Source organism: Silurus aristotelis (assembly GCF_946808225.1).
Source record: "Silurus aristotelis genome assembly, chromosome: 1".
In the NCBI taxonomy this organism is placed as follows: Eukaryota; Metazoa; Chordata; class Actinopteri; order Siluriformes; family Siluridae; genus Silurus; species Silurus aristotelis.
In genome coordinates, this window is record NC_139574.1 from 32,999,835 (window position 1) to 33,021,140 (window position 21,306).

Consider the following 21,306-nt stretch of genomic DNA (forward strand, 5'->3'; position numbering starts at 1 on the left):
AGCCATATTGTACACATACTATAACAGACTCATGCCAGTTAGATTTAAATCTACAGGTTTTTTGCCTATAATACTGAAAGTACTAGTACTCGCACTAGAAATAAGGAATGTTATGACATTAGAGTATGCTTTTTTCAGTTACCTTTTTTAAGTCAATCCTGTGTTGGAAACCTCTGCTAGTGTGTTGAAATTGGGAGAAAGGGTCCGGTTAAATGGTTTTATAGGATTTGTAATATGGCCTGGAATAGTTTTCCTTAGAAATACTCCAAAAATCTTTCCATCAGAAAGGTCCAGGTATTGTGGTTGGGCTTGGTAATAGTCTCTAGTCCAAGAATTTTTTTTAGCTCAGTAAACATTTTTAGATCAGTATACATTTTAATACTCTTCAATGCTATTTTAAGATTTCTTCTTATGTTGATATTTCTAACAGCGTCGATGTATTCTCCGAAACTTGAAAAAAAACACATTGAGCCAATGTCTCTGGGGAATGAACAAGAAAAAGAGAGTTGTTTGGGGTATATGATCGCCGTCACCCAGTTCACTACCACAGTTTCTAAATACATCAAAGATTAATTGAAGTTAGTTCATTCTCTTGATTTTTTTGTTGTTGTTTTTTTTTTGCATGCAGTGTAATTGTATTTAGGAATCATAAGAACGTTGCATCTGTACATCTTGTTTGCATGGAAGAGGCAGTCTTTCTCAGCCTGCGTCAGATAAACAGTCAATGGAATACCTGTAGTGGTATGTCTTTAGTGTTTATGGATGTGTTACAAAGTGATTAGATAGGAATTATTTAGGTAAATCTACAGTGGATGTTAGTTATAGTGAAGTTTTTATAGAGTAAAATTGCCCTCCGTGATACATTGTTGAGTTTTTTTTGTTTGCTGTTAGATCTCGATTGTCATCGGTATTAAAAGACATGTGGAGGGTGCAGTAATCAGGCAGTGGTTTGGACCTCAGGTGGTAGAAGTTTTCTCCACTCCTGAGGAAGCAGCACCATCACTGGCAGAGGCTTGCTCAGCCTCTGGAGCTGTACCCTCGGGTGAGATGACCTCAGGTACTTTTGCGGAGCTTTTCTCGGTCTCTGGGGTTTTTGCAGGGAGTGCATTTGACTCAGAAGATCCTATACCTGGGGTGGACTCAAGGGTACCGTTGGTGGTTGGTTTTTCATTAGGAGTTGGTGAGAGAGCTGGTTTGGGTTCTGGAGTCAGAGAGAGGGTAGGCTTGGTGTCAGGAGTTGCAGCAGCACCTGGTGTTGGACTCACTGCAGATGGTGTGGCATCAGGTTTGGTTGGTGTAAGATCAGAAGCTGGAGACACTGCCATTTTAGTCGGAGTGACAGCTAGTTTCGGGTCAGGTGTTGGTGTCATTGCTTTTGGGGGTTCAGGACTTGGAGGTGGTTTGACTTCTGGTGCTGGGGTGGTTTTAGCTGTAGGACTAAGCTGTATCACTGCAGGCTTAGGTTCTAGAGATGGGCTCAAGCTCGGTTTTGACTCAGGAGTGGGTGAGATGGTTTTTGTTTCTTTTGTTGGTGTTACTGAGAGTTTGGGTTCTGGAGATGGTTCAGGTTTCAGAGTTGCGGAAACTTGTGTCTCAGATGGCGTCTTCACCTCAGGGGTTGTTGCAGGTTTGGGAGGTGAAGACACAGTAAGTTTGGAGTCTTGCTTGGCAGTTGGTTTGGTATCAGAGGCAACAGAGGATGTCAGGAAATCAGATTCTTGAATGGGTACTGTTAGTGCCTCAGTATCACTGTCCAGTGGGAGACCAGCAGTAGTAAAACCTACTCCTGAGTCGCTGGTCTCTAGGTTTTTTTCAAGGATACTTGTATCTTTTGCAGACACTTCCAGACCCTGAACATTATACAGATATATATATGGTGGGAAATGGAAGACACATTAAAAATATTGTAAATATCCTAAAATATGTCTTGGTTTAGTCTTTATGATACAAACCTTAATGCTGATTTCAGTACTCTGGGATTTCTCTGTAATATCTTCTTTTTGTGAGAGAGCCGGAGCCTCGTCAGTTTGGCGGGAGCATGCTTCCTTCACTACCTGCAAGCAGACAGGGAGCTTCAATCATCACAGGTAAATCATTTGTGTTGGCATAAATACAATAACATCTGCATTTACATTTACAACTGAGAAGTTATGGGCTTATGGGCCTTGCTCAGGGGCGCAGGTGTGGTTGTTGGTGTGGCTGGGATTTCAACTTGGGGTTTAATAACATGGGGTGAAAATAGTTGGAATGTAGGAAGTGATTAAAAAAAACTTTAAAAAAACATGGGTTCAAGCAACTTGTTTTCATTAGAGGAAAATCAATATGGACTTCACACAACAACCACATAATCAATACACCTACAATGAAATATGAGCCTTGACATTCAAAAAGTAGGTCAGTGATATCAAGTATTAACCATCATCTCTGTCAATTAGAAGCAAAATGGTATAGATCATTATATATATCGAAGTGTTGGCAGAGGAAAATCAGTTTGATTTGTTCTGAGGGTTTGCCAAAATAATTGTTTGGCTCCCGAGTGGCTAATTGAGTTTTCCAGGAGTTGCAGCAAGGTAATTCCAAGAGAGCATAACTGTATCATGTATGTAAAAGTGTTCAGCTGGCCTGTGACTTAGCAATGTAGCATTGTTTCTAGACTGAAGCCTTCCTGGCTAACAACTGTCATGTGATAAAGCAGAATTAGGAAGCTGTTGGGAATCGTTGGTGATGACGCATACTGGGCAGGGAAAAGTATTGACCAAATAGTGAATCAATAATGATGAGTCATGCTTCTTTTTTTTTTTTTTACTTTCTTTCATATCGCTACGACGGAAAACATATTTTCTACTTATTATTGTCTAAACTCTGTAATGTAATGATTTTCTGTTGTATCTGTGCCTTAGGGAGTTCATTGGGTTTGTCTTCAGTGTGATCTAACGGTCTTTTCGGCTTCTCCCGTTAGGGGTCGCCACAGCGGATCCTCCGCACGTTTGAATTGGCACATGTTTTACGCTGGATGCCCTTCCTAACGCAACCCTCCCCAATTTATCCGGGCTTGGGACCGGCACTAAGAGTGGCTGGGGATGGTTCCCTGACCGGGAATCGAACCCGGGTCGCAGCGGTGGGAGCGCTGCATCTTAACCACTAGACCACCAGGGGACCTGTCTTCAGTGTGATCTATTCAACTGTAAATTACACATTTTTTTCCAGTGCTGCTGACTACACTAAAGGCCTAGTGCTGAAATGCTAAATCCACTGCTTCCTATCCCACTGAGCTTCAGGCATTGATGGGCCGCTTTACTGACTTTGTGGAGTTATTAATGTTCTTGTCAGAAAGGCTAATAGACTATAGTCTATTACGAGTCTTGGAGCTGTGAGAGGTTTTCAGTTAATAGCTGCATATGAATGTTTAGTGTTTGATAGACTTAATGTTTGGTGTCCTTCAGTAGTTTTGTTACCTGTCTAAAGGCACCCCCTTCCTCTTTGCCAGCATTTTTTGCGATCTTTTCGATGGCTCGGGCTTTCATTGCCCTTCTGCGCACCTTCACCAAACACGACACCAAACACACTAGCAGCAGCACCACCAGCAAAGCCACCAGAGAAATCACTGCCACAAAGACATTTGGCAGCCTGTACGCTGAGACACCAAGAGAGATAGATAGAGAGAGCGAGAGAAGAAGAAAGAGAGGGGGGTGAGTGTTCTACTCAAAACCACACTCACCAAAACATGTGCATGTGTGTTAATTATACAAGAATTTCCTTATACAAAAAATGTAAAATAAATATTTGTATAAAAACTGCATTGGCTTAAAAATGTGCTTCAAGATAATGTTCAGTTATACTCAAATGAGAACGTTGTGGTGCATCCCTCTATTTATTTGAAAATCTCCAACCTTCTGATTCTTACTGTACCTTGTTTGCACCTTGTAAAATGGCCGATATAAGTGTGTGCTCAGTCGTCTTCAAATAGTGGATTGTGATACTCAATGCCCCATGTAAGTTATATTTCATAATTGCTGTTTTTTTTTTTCCTGATCTATTGACCTGTTCCAATGTTTCATTGTTAGGATAAAGGTATTCACAGGTATGACAATATTTGAACACACTTACAATTCAAAAGTATACGGACACCTGGTCGTCAAACTCAAATGTGATTCTTCCCCAAACTGTTGCTAGAAAGTTAAAACCTCACAATTGTATAGAAAATAACTAAAAGGCTTAACCCACATGCATAAACAAGGTCCATAAGAAATGGAAACTTGTGTCAAGCCTGGAGTGGAAAAATGTGAGTGGCCATAATTTCAACCCCTTTAGGATAAATGAGCAGATCCCCACAGCCAGGCTATAATATCTAATGCAATGTCTTTCCTGAAGAGCAGATATTATTATAAGAGCAAAGAGGTAACAAAGTCTGAAATAATTTAGCAAGCACATATAAGCATGGCGTGGTGTTACAGTTTATATAAAATAACACATCATATATTTAAAGTAAGATAAAGTGCTCTTGTTTCCTTACGTTCCACTCCCAAATAGACTTTGGACACGGTGAAGCCCTGTAGATCAGTAACCTGATACAGTCCTGCATCACTGGTCTTCACATTCTCCAGGATGCACACCGTGTCCTCCACAGAGAATCGTCCCTCCAGGTCACGTTCTGGAGGCAGATTCAGCTCGCCCTTCTCCATAATCACCAATTGGTTGTTGTTGTTTGATCCGCTGGAGTCAGGTGAGTAGATCAGACGGGCAGAGGAACTGTTTAAGTGGAGATTCATCTTAAATGTGCCCCCGTATGACACTCTGAGAAACTTCTGATGCTCTGCAATGGAAGAGATGAACGAAAAAAAATGCTCAACGTTACATTATCATTCTTCACTCGTTACAATGACCTCATAGGAGATGCCATAGAAGAAAAAAATGCAAAAGGCAAAAGCGTAAAAGAGTAGAAATGAAGTCAGTGAAAGAAAGCAAGGGAGAGCATGAATATTTTATTAGACAGATGCAGTCAGGATAGGAGTCATTTTAAACAATTTATCAGTTCACCCCATTGTTCATTGGTGCTTTTGTCCTTCTCTCTCTTTTTTCGTGCATACACCCATTTTACTTCTTGTCTGCCTACTATAGGCCACATCATCTGACATTTTTTTCATATGTCTAACCTTCTGATCTGACTGTGTAATAAAACCCAGAATCGATTCTTGCATCGATTTTTTCCTCCACAGGGTCCTGTCTCTTATTTTCCCCCCAAAAACACAGTAATAGCACTTCAAACTATACTAAGACACTATTAATGTTATAAGATCATTATGCCCATGATAGTGGGTACTAAACATCCAAAGATGAAGTCAGCCAAGCATCCTGAGCCTTTATTATACCCATTAAGTGTTTCTAAAAAAAGCCAAGCAGAATTGACCACATTTGCAGGAATCTTGGCAACTATTTCAAACCAAAACCTAGTCACCATTTTCAGACAACTGCCCTGTGTACATGTTGGGCTCATATTAATGATATGTTATAGGTTTTCTTTTTTTCATGTTAAATAATCTTTTTTTTTTACCTGATCATTTAAGACAAACTATAATATATGAAAACACAATACAAGGCACTGGATTACAACTTTCTTCTTCTCACCTTTCACATTAAGGCAGATCTTCTTGTTTACTTTGTCATTTGCTTCAGTGATGGTGTAGCTGCCTTCATCAGCCACAGTCACACCTCTCAGGACAAAACGCTGCTCAGTGCTTCTGAGGCGGCCCTCGTAGCCCTCAAGGAAAGTTTCATCAGCTGTCAGGATCTGTTTTGCTGGATCAGATGTCTGATTGGCCTCCACAGCCCTGGGACGAAAGCCCACACTTATAGGAGTAGCGACACCAATCAGCGAAATCTGGAAATCGGCTCCGTACATCACGTTCATCTCCATCGTGCAATCTGAAGAGAGACAAAAAGGTTTTTTTCCAAAGAGGGGGATTAAGTCGATGAGATGCAGAGGCAAAGAAAAAAGAAAAAAGGAAAGCACCATGGGTGGTTTTTGGCAGAGCTGCAATTAACTTCTGCATCATTACACCCCCATGTTGTTAACTACATGCACCCTGTAATAATTCAAACTATTCAGGGCTCATGCTGCATTTGTTTCTTTGTAGCTACAAAACACTGTACACAAGAACAATTGTGTAGCAGCATACAGTTAACAGAGGTTAGACAATACGTTTATCTTACACTTTCCCTTTGTATTTGGATAAAACAGATAATCCTAACCCCAACTCCTAACACTAACTCTAACCCCTAACATTTAACCCTAACACCTAACACTAACTGCAACCCTTAACTCCTAACTCTAACCTTAACTCAAACCCTAACTCTAACCCTAACTTGTAACATAACTAAACCTCTAACCACAACTCAAACCCTAACTCTTACCACTAGCCCTAACCTCTAATTCCTAACCTAACTCAACCCCTAACTCTAACCCCAACTCAAACCCTAACTCCTAACTTATAACCCCTAACTCAAAACCTAACTTTAACCCCCAACTCAAACCCTAACTTCTAACCTAACTCTAACCTCTAACTCAAACCCTAATTCTAAACCCTATCTGAATCCCTAACTCAAACCTTAACCCCAACCCCTAACTCTAATTCTAACTCCTAACCTAACCTAACTCAACCCCTAAACCTAACCCCGTAATCTAACCCTAACCTTACTCAACCCCTAACCCTAACTCATAACCACTAACTCTAACCCTAACTCATAACCACTAACTCTAACCCTAACTCATAACCACTAACTCTTACCCCTAAATTTAACCCCTAACTCCTAACACAAACTCTAAACCTTAACTCTACCCCTAACACAACTCCCTAACCTCTAACCCCTAACTCTACCCATAACTCTAACCCTAACCCCTAAACCTAACCCCAACCCCTAACTCAACCCCTAACTTTAAGTCATAACCCCGTAACTCAAACCCTAACTCTAACCTCTAACTCCTAACTCTAAACCTCTAACTCTAACACATATCTCTAACCCTGACTCCTATATCTAACCTCTGACCTCTATTTTTGAACCTGACTCCTAAATCTAACCTCTAACTCTAACCCAAGACATAACTCTATTAATAACTCCTAACACTTAAGCCCTTAGCCTAACTCCAACCCTTAAGCCCCAAAACTAACCCTAATCATTAACCACCCTTAACCCTCTTACCCCTAAACCTAATTTCTAAGCCCATCCCCTACACCAACATTAAACTAGTAACCCTAAACCCTACTCCTACCCTACCGCTAATCCTAACCTAGAACACTAACCCTAACATTACACTTAAACCTACCCCTAACACTAACTACTGACCCTAACCCCTAACCAAGGCATGTGTGAAAAAATGCTGTATATCAAAAGTTCAAAAACAATACTAAAATTAAACACTCTGTCCACAATTTTTTTTTAAAGACTATTCAGTAATAGAAAGTAATGCAATAAACACAGCCAGTATTTGGCTAGTATATGTGAAACCCTTTGATTTGTTAAGATACATGAGTAGAATTTGTGTTGTTTTGTTTTTTTTGTTTTGTTTTGTTTTGTTTTGTTTTGTTTTTTTTGTATGAGAGGTTGAACACTAAGGAAGGAGAAAAGGATTTGTACTGATTGGCCAGACAGAGGGACTGAGCTGGGAAGGATGTACTGCAAGTTAGAGCAATAAAGAATAGAGATGGAAATGTGTTGAGAAGGTGGAGGGAGTATTTTGAGCAGCTGATGAATGAAGAAAATCAGAAAGAGAGAAGGTTGGATGATGTGGAGTTAGTGAAGCAAGATGTGGATAGGATTAGTAAGGAGGAAGTAAGACTGGCGAATAAGAGAATGAAGAGTGGAAAGCCGGTTGGACCAGATGACATACCTGTAGAAGCGTGGAGATGATTAGGAGAGATGGCAGTGGAGTTTTTAACCAGATTGTTTAACAAGATTCTGGAAGGTGAGAGGATGCCTGAGGAATGGAGAAGGAGTGTGCTGGTACCGATCTTTAAGCATAGGGGAGATGTGCAGACCTGCAGTAACTACAGGGGAATTAAGTTGATCAGTCACACCATGAAGTTATGGGAAAGAGTAGTGGAAGCCAGGCTGAGAGAAAAGGTAACCATCTGTGAGCAACAGTATGGTTTCATGCTGAGAAAGAGCACCACAGATGCATTATTTGCTTTGAGGATGTTGATGGAGCAGTATAGAGAAGGACAGAAGGAATTGCATTGTGTATTTATGGATTTAGAGAAAGCGTACGACAGGGTGCTGAGAGAGGAGTTGTGGTATTGTATGAGGAAGTCAGGTGTGTCAGAGAAGTATGTGAGGGTGGTGCAGGACATGTATGAGAACAGTTTGACAGCAGTGAAGTGTGCAGTAGGAAAGACAGACTGGTTCAGGGTAAATGTTGCACTGCATCAAGGATCGGCCCTGAGCCCTTTCCTGTTTGCAGTGGTAATGGACAGGTTGATGGACGAGGTTAGACAAGAGTCTCCCTGTACTATGATGTTTGCAGATGATATTGTGATTTGTGGTGAGAGTAGTAAGCAGGTTGAGAAGAGCCTGGAGAGGTGGAGGTATGCGGAATGAAAGTCAGTAGGAGTAAGACAGAGTACAAGTTCGTAAATGAGAGGGAGGGCAGTGGAGTGGTGTGGTTGCAGGGAGAAGAGGTGGAGAAGGTGGAGGAGTTCAGGTACCTGGGGTCAACAGTGTAGTAATTGAGTAATGGAGAGTGTGTTAGAGAAGTGAAGAAAAGAGTGCAAGTAGGGTGGAGTGGGTGGAAAACAGTGACGGGGTAATTTGTGATAGAAGAGTATCTGCAAGAATGAAAGGGAAAGTTTATAGGACTGTGGTGAGACCTGTGATGTTGTATGGATTAGAGACAGTGGCATTGAGTAAAAGACAGGAGGTGGAGCTGGAGGTAGCAGAGCTAAAGATGTTGAGGTTTTCGTTGGGAGTGAGGAGGATTGAAATTAGTTTATTAGAGGGACAGCGCATGTAGGACGTTTTGGAGACAAGGTAAGAGAGGCGAGATTGAGAAGGTTTGGACATGTGCAGAGGAGGGACATGAGTTATATTGGTACAAGAAATCTGCGGATGGAGCCACCAGGAAGGAGGAAAAGAGGAAGGCCAGGGAGGAGGTTTATGGGTGTGGTGAGGGAAGACATGCAGGTAGTTGGTGTGAAAGAGGCAGATGTAGAGGACAGGGGGGTATGGAGATGGATGATCTGCTCTGTTGACCCCTAATGGGGGCAGCCGAAAGAAGAAGAAGAAGAAGAAGAAGAAGAGGAAGAAGAAAAAGTAGAATTTATGTTTTTACATGCATATTGGATGGAGGCTTTTCCAAGCGACTTACAGAATCTCCCACAGTTGTTCTGCAGACTACTTACACATTTTTTCCACATTTAATTTTCTTTTTGAAAATCTTAAATAAATACTTTTTTTCACTCTCAGTAATTCACAACTGAAAAGTAAAGAAACATCCAAGAAAAAGTTATATTAAAGAATGTAGGTGCTTTTGCACAGTACCCTATTTTCTATTGCTTTTTATTCCCAAATTGCCCCAAAAAGCAAAATTCCAAGCTTTTAGTGGTCTTAAGAACAACTCATTGATCCGAAAATGTGCAAGAATGAAAGAAATGCACTCCTGAAGACAGAAGTATGGAAGTTGTTTACCCACAAGTCTTAAACCTTTAAGCTATCCCAAACTCTACTATGTTATCTATTTGTTACATTTTTGTTAATTTCCTGACCAATAATTTGTTGTTAAGACCCAGACAAAGATTGGCCCATTCTTTGTACATCACTAACTATATCTGACGAGATTAAACAAAACATCCAAAATCATCTAATTGTAGTAATTATGTTCTGTCTAGTTAGGGACTTTGAACACATTTGCAGGCATGATTAGTATAGCAGGATTGAGTTTTGAGTTGAGTTGATTGAGTTGTTTGAGATAATTGAGATATATGTATCCATACTAGAAACCATCATTGGCAAAGCTGCAATTGGCTGGTCAGTGGAACAATGTCCTTTACCACCAATTGTCTTTACCACCGCAGAGCTTCATAATTGATTGAAAGTAAAGAATATTCAAAAACCTACTGAAAATGACAGGAAAAACAAAAAATTTGAGAAAACTGGCAGAAGGTGTGTTCCCCATGCGATTCTTTTTTCTTTTTTTGTCAAAAGCACCACAGGACTAAACAGAACTTAGGAACAAGTGAATGTGCAATATTTAATTCAATTCAACTGTATTTTTATAGCACTTTCAACAATAGATATTATATTTATATTTTTGCATTACTATTGGATCAATAAAGTACTCTGATTCTGATTCTCATCTGAGCTGAACCTTTGATATAAGGCTCCAACAAATAAATCAGGTAAATGATTCCTTAACAAAAAAAAAAGAAAATCTATAAAATACATTGTACTGCACTGCACTAAAGGTTTTTGCAAAAAATGGAAAGGACATGGCTGCAATAGTCCTCCAATATCACCTTATAATTCCTGGATCTAATCCTGTTCACATCAAATAAACCAGTTCTTAAATTAATCTTACAGATTTGTTGCTATAATAACTCCAGGTTGAGATTTAAAGAACCAAACAATCTTGAATTATTGCAAATCAGCATCAGCATTAAAATCCAGATAATTAAGTAATCCATGTAATCCATGTTCATTGTTTATTAAGTATATACTCTTTGAATATATGCTGATGCGATCGCTTTCTTTTTTAAAACAAAAAGTTTAAAGTCTGTGATAATCAATTGGAAATTATTCCATTAAAAAAACTTCAGAAAAATCTTTTGAAAAAAAACAAAACACACAGTGTATAAAGTTTTTTTTTAGTTCCCAGCAATTTACGAAGTCTACACTGCTAATTATTTTTAAACATCAATCAAAATAGAATTTGTTAGCTAGGAAATGAACTCGATTAAGCAGAGCTGAGTATCACCTCTGACGATGAGATTGATCTGTTTGGTGTCCTCAGGCTTTTGCTCGGAACTGATAACGTATAGTCCCTCATCGCTTTCTCCAACATTCTCCAGAATCAGGTGACTCAAAGCCTGGTTCAGTTTGACCCGCGGGCTTACCACCACCCCGTCCTTCATCATCTCTAGTCCGTCACCTGCTGGACCAATCTTGGGCTTGAAGATCAAGTTAGCAGGGCCCGGAGGCAACAAGATGTGAAAATCCTCGTTCAAGAACACCTCCTCATCGTGCACTGAGAAAGACCAAAGCACATCAAGAGTGAACTATTACTGTAAGTGGTTTCACTTAGAATAAAAAAATAAATGATATATGTGTTTATGTATATTTGCACAGGCAGAAATCTTACCATTCAAAGTTTCAGTGAAAGCTAAAAAGTGACGCAAATGAGCAAGTTAATATTTACACAAGTCAAACATTTAATTCTATTGACCATTCAAATCATTTGTACTATTAAATCATTATGATATCACTATAAAATATCACATTGGTCATAAATCAATAATTTCATTATTCACAGGATTTATGAAAAGTCTTTGCACGTCTTCTCAAGCAGCTTTTTAGTTTTTTTTTTTTTAATACAAACTTCATTTTTTCATCAGTTCAATTGTATTAAAAGTAAAACAAACTGCTATTAATATGACATTCTGATAAATAAATAAGCATTCAAACAAATATTTCAAAGAAAAACTGTAACTGTAAGCATTCATTAAAAATATATTCTTCATCAATAATAAAAACTCAATTGTCTAAGCGTCTTTCAAAAGCTAGTGCACGTAGCAATATATATAGCTACAGAAATATGGCTAATTGTGTAATAATTATCAGGAACAACTTAAAATAAAAAAAAAAACTGCATTTCTTACCCACACACAGCAGCATGCTGAAACACAAGACTCTCAGGCTCTCCATGTTGGATCTGAGCATAGGGACAGAAGTGTAACTTAATCATAATCATAAAACCAGCACAGTCATATTAGTACCCAGCTATTACACCAGGGATTCAGTAGCGCATTTTAAGGAAATGTACACTGTTGTAGGTTTGTTCTCTTTCTCTCTTTTTTTTTTTTGTGTGAATCAGATCAGACAGCTAATTTGTTCCATTCGTGTAATTACTGAGAGCAGTAATGGTTGCTTAGGGCAGTGATGCTGATTTAGCTCATTAAAAATACTCAATACTGCATGTTCGAAATCATGGGCATCCGGGGTCTTGCTGCATTAATTGCTGATTTCAGGCTGTCCATTGATTTGTCCATTTGTGTAGGACACAGAGATTAAAGAAGAATAATGCATTTGCTCACAGTCATTTATCCATTTCAGCTGAATGTTATTTGATATCAGCAATGACTGTGCCTGCTTTACCCTTTCTTGACTAAAACGTGTGTTTATTACTAAAATGACTAAAACTACAAGTTTATTTTTATAGCGCTTTTTTCTATTTATCCCCAATAAGTCATCTATCCATCCATCCATTCATTTTCGATAACACTTAACCCACACAGACTGGGTCAAGCCTATAGAACTCATAGAACTAGCAATTTGGAAATGCTAGTCAGCCAACGGCACCTTTCTTTGGACTGGAGGAAACCTCGAAGCACAAGGAGAACATGCACACACACATACACAAAGGCAGAGATGGGATTCACACCTCAGAGCTCTAGATATACAAGGAAAGCTGTGGAAACGGCGCCCAAGCCCCCCTCCTTTTAGTGAAAAGAAAAAAACACCTCTTATAAAAAATAAACACCTCAGACAGAACTCTTTAACAATAGGACACTGACTGAAGAGCATACCCAATAATCTCTCTCTCCCTCACTATACACACATTTCTTCTCCCCGACTCACCCTCTGCTGCTCCGGATAGTCCAACGATTGTACTTCCTAAATATATTATTACTATACTACTGTTTGTTTGCATAATATACTCCTTTTGGAAGAGTAAATGTTTTATATTCCTGCTATCTGTTTTCACCCAGACAAGGATTTTGGTTACTTTTTGGTTTCATCCTTGTGTCGTCTCAAAGAGTTCTTTCTTACCACAATGGCCTTTTGGTTTGCACATTAGGGATGTAAATTCAAACCCAATTCCCCAAAAAATTTGGAACACTGTGCAAAATACAAATGAAAACTGAATGCAATGATTTCTAGTCACAATAAAAAATAAATAAATAGATAGATAGATAGATAGATAGATAGATAGATAGATAGATAGATAGATAGATAGATAGATAGATAGATAGATAGATAGATAGATAAAATAAGGTTTTGATTTTGATGGCTCAAAAGATTTGGAACAGGGCCATGTTTACCACTGTGTAACTCTAGACCAATTGCTTAAGTTTTGGGTGAAGTTTTGGTTTCACATGTGTCTAATATATGATTTTAGCTGCTCAACAGTTCTGGGTGTCCTTTGTTGTATTTTTCATTTCATGACGCATAAAATGTTTTCAAATAGTGAAAGGTCTAGACTGCAGGCAGGCCTGTTGAGCACCCAGACTCTTCTACTATAAAGTCATGCTATTGTAATAGATAACCCTAACCCTAGAAGTATGCAGTTAGCATTGTCTTACTCAAATATGCAAGGCTTAACCTAATCCTAACCCCTAACCCTTTTCCAGACTTTTAAAAAAAGAACTTATTTTTTCTGTAAAATGGTAAATGTTTTCCATGTCCTGTGAATAAAATATCGATTTATGAGATTTGTAAATCATTGCATTTTGTTTTTATTTACATTTACAGAGTCCCTACCCTGGAATTGGGGTATACATCTACATCTCTGCACATTTGTAAATGATATTCAAATGAAACAACTGAATGAATTTAAATCCCATCATTTATTTACTCTATAGCTAGCAGAATCAATAAAAACTCTTTTTTGAATGTATGCATACATTTATTTGATTAATTTATTAAGTTGCATAGTTGCATATTTTTTAATGTCATAAAAATTGCAATAGTACAAAAAAAGCTTTAGAAAATGTTTTTATAGTTGTGTACTGTCCTGAATTTAAAATGCATAGTCATAAATGAGCAAATTTGAGTGTTGAGCTACACCCAATCATTTTTATTGTTTGTATTCAATACATTTAAATTGCATAGAATATTATATTAAACAGTATTATTATTATTTTATAAATAAAAATTATTTATAAAAAAGTATATTAAGGTCATACATGTGCAGAACTCAAACACAAAAGCACAAATAAAAGGTATTTATTCTTTCGCATTATTGATTTTATAACAATGTTAAACAATAACAGTGTTGTTTTATGTTTAATACTACACAACAAATTTCCACAATTTTCCACAGTTTCTTTAAAGCGCCCACATTCAGTTCTCATGCTGCTTTTAAAACATCTTGAAGTTACATCTCCTCCAGTTACTCTGGTTTGTTTCGTTTGTCTAAAGAGATTTGCTGTATAGTGAGTGGTGTTTCCAAATTGTCTGTAGTGTATAACTGGATATGTCTGTATGTGTGTGTGCAATTGTGCCCTGAATTCTATAGGCTTGGCCCCAGTCTGTAGAATGAGTGGACATCTGACAGGATTAACATATGATTCATAAAGATCTGCAGCAAAAAAATACTCTTCTGAATATTGTTCAAGCTTTTTATTGTGTACTTACCAATTGCAAACTAGAATGTGACATTTCCTACACAAAAACTTTGCAGTTGACGGTGCAAAAGTGTTGACTGCGAGACGAAATCGTACTTCGGGAGATGAGCATTTTCGATACCTTACATGCTGTTATTGCCCTTGTTTTCCGAGTCACATGACCCGGGGTTTGTCACTATATTAGCCACAGTGCAACTCCCTATGCTAGGCTGAGTCTGTTGATTTATCACATGTCAACATTGGTGTATTTTTGTGTCCCCGCCCTCTTTGTTGCCCCTACCGCCCTTTCCCCCATTAATTGTGAGATAAGAGCATGTCCCATTATGCAATTCCCCCAACGGGCTGTTTGCTTTGATGAATGGCATGCCTGGGGTCTGTGGGCTTTGACCCAGCTCATTCACTCCATGTGTGTCAATGTATATGAATCCTAGGTGTTTCCCCATTAATTTCAATAGGGGTGATTAATTGCTGCCCACCATTGTCGAGTAAATATGTCGTCGGGACTTGTGGGGCAAATGTGGGCTGAACAGTATAGTGTTGGATTCCCCATTCATTTTCGATGGTCGCGAAATTCCCAGAATTATGAGTAGGTCCGGGGTTCGAGGGGCATATTGCTGCGACCCACTCCGCCCCCCCCGTATAAGTGGATATGCCATAAGTGCATGTCGAACGCTCGAGGGCTGAGCTGTGGCACACGAGTTTTATTTCCTGTTCATTTTCTATAGGGTGATTCATTGCCCTTTAATTGCCTTATTGTTACCGGGAGTATAAATGGGAACAGGGCATATAGGCACATATAGGGATGAGTGGATATGTTGTACTGGCGTGTCGGGGTGCACCCCGGACGAGTGGATATGCCATATGTGCATGTCGGACTCTCGAAGTTTTTTTTCAAGCTGTGACACACAAGTTTTCTGCCCCATTCATTTTTTATTGGGTGATTAATTGCCCCTTAACCATGGTTCCCGGGGTTATCGATGAATTTGGTGTATGGGCGTGATCTGCTGCCCACCCTGGACGAGTGGATATGTCGTACTGGTGTGTCGGGCGCACGGCAGTCGAACAGCGGGTCGGACCCCCCCATTTATTTCCTATGGGTCAGGAATGTCAAGGAATTCCCAGAATCCCAGTGCTTTTCAAACACCACTAATTAAACATAAAAATAAGGTTTTGGATTTGGCTTTGTGAATAATGCCCTATAAAGGACATATTATTATATACACAATTGTATTTGATGATTGGAAATGCTGATTATTTATTCGCATTTCAAAACTCAAATTTTTTACATATTTGTGTGGCGGAGATGAGACACTAAGGATTTGTTATTTGAGGAAAAAAGTCGGTTTGTTTTATTACATAGCAATCCGAAAATTCGGCTTATTCAACTGGAGCATGATTTTTCCGCCTACATAGGCAGCTACAGGTGTCAGACTCGGCATGAGACAACTGTGAATAGACGAGTGTCTCCTGTAAATGTCAAGCATGTGGATGTGAGGCAAACAACATTCTGGAGTCAGGAGATTGGTTTGGGAATTCATTTACCGATCAAAAAGACTTGAGATGATCGTCTGAGAACAGAGTAGGATCCTGGTGTAGTAATGCTGTAATGGATAGAGTCAAAACAGGAAATATGGTCAAATGGAATATAATCCAAGCAAAGAAACTGCACATCTTACAAGCAAACCCTTTAGGGACGTCATATTTATGAAGAGTGTCCAATGTGATGTTCACTTTTCTCGTTTTTACAGTAATCTTTGTGCAGCAATGCTTTAAAAAGAAACCTAAGTTGCTGAGGCTTCAAAATTTTGCACAAGGGTCCACCAGTGCCTCTTCAGGGATTTTAAGATGATAACCTTCATTGTTATTATTACACCATGTCTTCACCACTAAGCTAGAAAGAGGGTATGGGGGTAGGTTGGTACATAAACAATACAAAGAAAAGGGTGTTGGAGGGGGGGGGGAGCACAAATTTAATTGCAAAAACATGACGTGCACAACGTTTGACAGCTGAAGTATTACACGCAAAACCATTTGGCTACATGAAGTATTGCCTGCCTCTGACTCGCTTTTATTGCATTTCAGCTTAATAGGTTAATAGACCGACATACCTAAAGCATATCCAGTAAAGCAGACATTGAAAGGTTTTATGAGAAATGGTGCGAGTTGCATGGAAGCACATGGTTATGTTCCTGCAGATCCGTTCTGCGCTGCCCTTAGCTTCAAGGATTAATATACAATATATCATCGCTTACATCGTCCAGGTGCCTCCTCAAGAGATTAGATTACGCTTTCCTTGCACATCATTCTTACACACCGTCAACCTCCTGACAAAGTCCTTTATTAGGGCACAGAATCGCTGTTCTGTCCACAGAACATGCGACACTGAAACTGTTACATAATGCTGTGCAGTCATATGTCTTCCAATTGCCATTAATGTGTTTTTTATATACTGTATAAACCAATATAATGGCAATATAGAATCTTTGTGTGCATTGTACAGGCTTAGAACATAGTACTCACAAACTGAGAACTGTATAAAAAGGTATAAAACACCTAATATTGTTCAGAGGGGGGTTTAGGAAGAATGTTATAAAGTCCCCTAAGTACCAAGATATTTTAATTCAGCACCAGGTTGCCGTGGTAAGAAGGTTACAGCTTGGCTGCAATAATGAACTTGGAAATACACCTAAAGCGGCACAGAACTGGTTTTAAAACACAAACACATTCAAGTTTTTGGATTTGAACTCAACTGAAACGGGAATAGAAAAGAAAAGGCCATACGCACGGATATAAAAGAGCTAGAAATGGTCTGCATTAAGGAACGTCCATCTCAATACTTATTCAAATATACACTGTATGGACAAATGTTTGTGGAGCATATGAGCCGAACATACTTTATGAACATCCCATTCCATTTTTTTGTCTTCATTTGCTGTTGTTACAACCTCCACTCTCCTGGGAAGACGTTCCACTAGATTTTGGAGGGCGGTTGTGGAGATTTGTGCTCATTCAGCTACATGGGTGTTAGTAAAGTCATGTATTGGTGTAGGTGAGGTGATGGAGATCTGGAGTGCAGCCAGCATTGTAACTCATCCCAATGGTGTTCAGTAGGGTTGAGCTCAGAGCTCTATAGCAGAAGATCTTCCACTCCAACCCATGTAAACCATATCTAATGGATATCTTCATGCCAATAAAAATGACCATATACTTCTTTATTATCATGATATATCTCTTACTCTGCTGCTATGGCAGTTATATAGAATAATGGAAAAAGAAATTAAAGCATATCACATCTCACACTACTGAGGTGTAACAATAGCGTTTATTGAACAATTTCATTCTGGCACGGTTTTGAAGGTAGGCTAACATTTCAAGTGGGTATTAAAATCCTGGGAAGGAAAAAAATGTATCTAAGCTTCTACTGAATGCAGTTAAGATCCTATAACAAATGTATTCTGCTTTAATCTAAATCTATTTGCTAAGTATGTTTCCTCTTGAAAAGTATGCATTAGGTATAATGCAACCTTAAACAGGTCCTATTTATCCTACCTTTTTTTTTTTTTTTTTTGCACAATACTCACTTTTTGCACAATATGCTCACACTCAGGGGGGGGTGCCATTACCAGAGGGTGAAGAGTAAGCCAGCCATATGGACCTCAAATGGCAGTATTAGGGCCAAAATGACCATTTTGTATTTTAATATATTTTTAAACTTGCATATATGAACGTTAACCATTGATATTGTAATAAAATTCATATTTATAAATGCAAAAAACGTGTGAAAAAAATTATCAGAAGGTCGAGTTCAAAAGCAAAAATGTAGGAAAAAAATTATAGTATATTTTATTTTTTATTAATAGTGTAAGTCAATGAAACTCAATAAAAAGATAATGAATTATATAGTTGTATGAGGCTCATGTAGGTGCTACTTGCATTAACATAAGATCATCTAAACGTCGGTGAAATAGAAATGTATTGAATTTTCGCCAACAATATCTAAAATTTTATATGGTATTTAATTCTCTTCCTTCTCATTCTCTCTGCCTTACTATGATGTCCCATGCATCTCTGCATGCCTATAAACCTTCATGGAATATTTTTTTGCTTAACATAGGTAATACTGATATTTTTCCCCCATAATAAGTTAAGAGATTGCACCTGACCACAGTCTGATCAAGTACTGCCCGGGGTAGCAGCATCAGCTGCAACGTGAATCTCTCTCGTTTCCATTTTGTCTGGGTTTTTTTTCCCACTCTATGCCAGGCTGCACACACAGAAAGCCAGACCCATGCTTCATGCCTAATGTGATTCAAGTAGTTTTCCATACAGAGAAAAATAAAAGTGAGCCAAACCAAATGGCACGCGGCCAAGTCTGGAAGGCATGCGATACCGTGATATGATTCTGTTTTAACCTTTCAGACATCAAATCCCACTTCGAGTGTACTCGTGTACTCACAAGAAACACAACATGCACGCGCACTTTTCTTGATCTCTACATCGCAAACACACACTGATCTGATTGTTGGTATCTGATTCTATTTGCTTTTTGAACGGTCACACCCCCCCCCCCCCCCCACCCCATTGCTTCCGCCTGTCTTCCCCATAAGACTTCACCTTACGTAACATTCAAGCATCCCATAATAGGCTAGATGCATGGCGACATAGTCCACCCAGAAGGATGCATGCAGTGCTCTATAAGCATTTCCAAAGCATTATATATAAAATATACACACATTTTATATATATATATATATATATATATATATATATATATATATATATATATATATATATATATATATATACATACATACACACACACACACACACACACACACACACACACATATATACATATACATACATACATATATATATAATTAATAAGAAGTCCACTTTCATTTATCTGCAGTTTGTCTCCAACATCACAGCTGTCACAGCAGGCCTGCAGAGCTTTTTAAGCCACTCTCTGACGTCATACCACACCACGTAGGAGCAGCCTGATATATCTCCTTATACCAATACTGATATATCAGCATATGCAAATGATGCGTGTGGGCGGTGTCTATGGGTGGAGCCTATGGGTGCACTGATTAATCGAGGCATTAAAAAAAAATCTCGATCTTGCAGGATTCGATATCAGTGACCGGTGATGATATGAAACGGATCTCGGGTCTTTCTCAGGCTTTATTTCCCCCCCGCAAATGCGCAGGGGAGGTGTTTCTTGCTCTTTTTTCTCCCCTTCCTCGTGCTAGACATATTTGCCATTCCTACACATTTCTGCATTTCAGTGGGTCAGTGAGAGAATAACGAATGAGAGCTCGCCTACGGGGTGAATATCAAATAACTGGCACCGATCCGAAAGAACAAATCTTATTATACACACACACACACACACACACACACACACACACACACACAGCAACATCCACATCTGTATACTATTTTAAACATCTGCACCGCACTGTTATTTCGCTCGTCTGTTCATTAGCACAATGTCGCGTTATTAAATGGTGCTGACGCTGCGTTCCTCAAGATGCTCGCGCGCGCGCCCTCTCTTCTCCCCATCCCTCTCTCTATTTCTCTCACTAGCTCCATCCCACCTTCTCCATCTCTCTCTGCTTTTTAAAGCGGCTCTCCGCACCACCTAATTTGCACATTCCCTCTTCATCCCTCTCTTTCTCTCTCAATGGAAAAAATAAAATTCACAAAATTAATAACTCAAACTCATTTCCCAAACTCGCCCTTGAAAATTCTCTCACAGTGCAAAAAGGGGAAAACCCTGCAAAATTTAACCCCTCACACCCCGCATCCATCCTTTCCACACACTCTCTCTCTCTCTCTTTAGCGCGTGCTTTTCTTACCTTGACTGCAGTGAGTAGATCCGCATTAATGAATAGCGCGTGCCGGTGAGTCTGACGGTCCAAGGCGCGCGCTCAATCTTTTTTTTTCTCTCCTCCCTGCGCTAATCGTTTTATTCTCGCTTCTGCTCCTGGCGCTGCTGCTTCTTCCTCTCTTTTTCTCCGCCTCCGCGACGAAAGAAGCCACTTGAGGAGCTAGAGAGAAGGAGAGAGAGAGAAGGAGAGAGAGAGAGAAAGAGAGAGAGAAAGAGAGAGAGAGAGTGCGCGCTCTCGTTGTCGAGACGTTCGGCGCGCGCGTCGCGCCTTCTCGGAGAAGCTCGTTCGAGGTCGGCAAATCTCGGAATCTACCGAGCTGCGTTTTATGGAAACACCAAAAACTCAAGCAGACTTCCTTAGAAATGAAATCATTATATATTCCCTAAAATCACACACAATCTAGCAACAATTACCGCCTCGAGTCTATCTGGGGTATGACGTAACAAGCTTTGCACCCCTGGACTGGGGGATCTTCTGCCATTCTTCATGGCAAAACCTCTAAAAATGGGTCTGTTTGTATAGGGTCCACAAGTGGACATCCACCTCCAGGTCTCCCCAGAGACTTAGTAGGGTTCTAGTGTGCTTAAGGTTGTTGTCATGCAGGAAGGTGAACCTTCGGTTGGTTTTCTTTATTGAGGAGATCTCTTTACTCCGCTAAATTTTTTTTTAACTTTCCCTCAACCCTGACCATTTGCCAAGTCCCTGCTGCAAAATAACACCCCCACAGCATGACGCTAGACTTCTGGGATGGTTTTGGGCAGGTGATGAGTGCTGCCAGGTTTCTTCCAGACATAAGT

The 21,306-nt window shown here is 39.4% G+C and overlaps 1 protein-coding gene across 1 annotated transcript; it reads right to left on the reverse strand.

Annotated features, from left to right (window-relative positions):
* Positions 1-830: 830 nt before the first annotated feature.
* On the reverse strand, positions 831-20,719 carry LOC310723608 (uncharacterized protein). The gene is made up of 9 exons (XM_083536886.1): positions 20,477-20,719; positions 11,865-11,917; positions 11,348-11,368; positions 10,964-11,233; positions 5,626-5,922; positions 4,514-4,813; positions 3,456-3,634; positions 1,953-2,054; positions 831-1,850 (listed from the first exon to the last, which is right to left on the reverse strand). Exons 1-9 carry the CDS (start codon positions 20,500-20,502, stop codon positions 957-959), a joined length of 2,142 nt encoding a protein of 713 aa, XP_083393012.1. The 5' UTR covers positions 20,503-20,719; the 3' UTR covers positions 831-956.
* Positions 20,720-21,306: the final 587 nt, after the last annotated feature.

What these genes read in the sequence shown, in the direction of transcription:
- LOC310723608 (XM_083536886.1), bottom strand. Translation starts at nt 20,502, where the DNA reads ATGCGGATCTACTCACTGCAGTCAAG. An exon ending in TTTCACTGAAACTTTGAATG is followed by an intron (nt 11,234 to 11,347) that starts GTAAGATTTCTG and finishes GGTCTTTCTCAG; the next exon opens with TGCACGATGAGGAGGTGTTC. An exon ending in GATCTGCCTTAATGTGAAAG is followed by an intron (nt 4,814 to 5,625) that starts GTGAGAAGAAGA and finishes CTTCCATTGCAG; the next exon opens with AGCATCAGAAGTTTCTCAGA.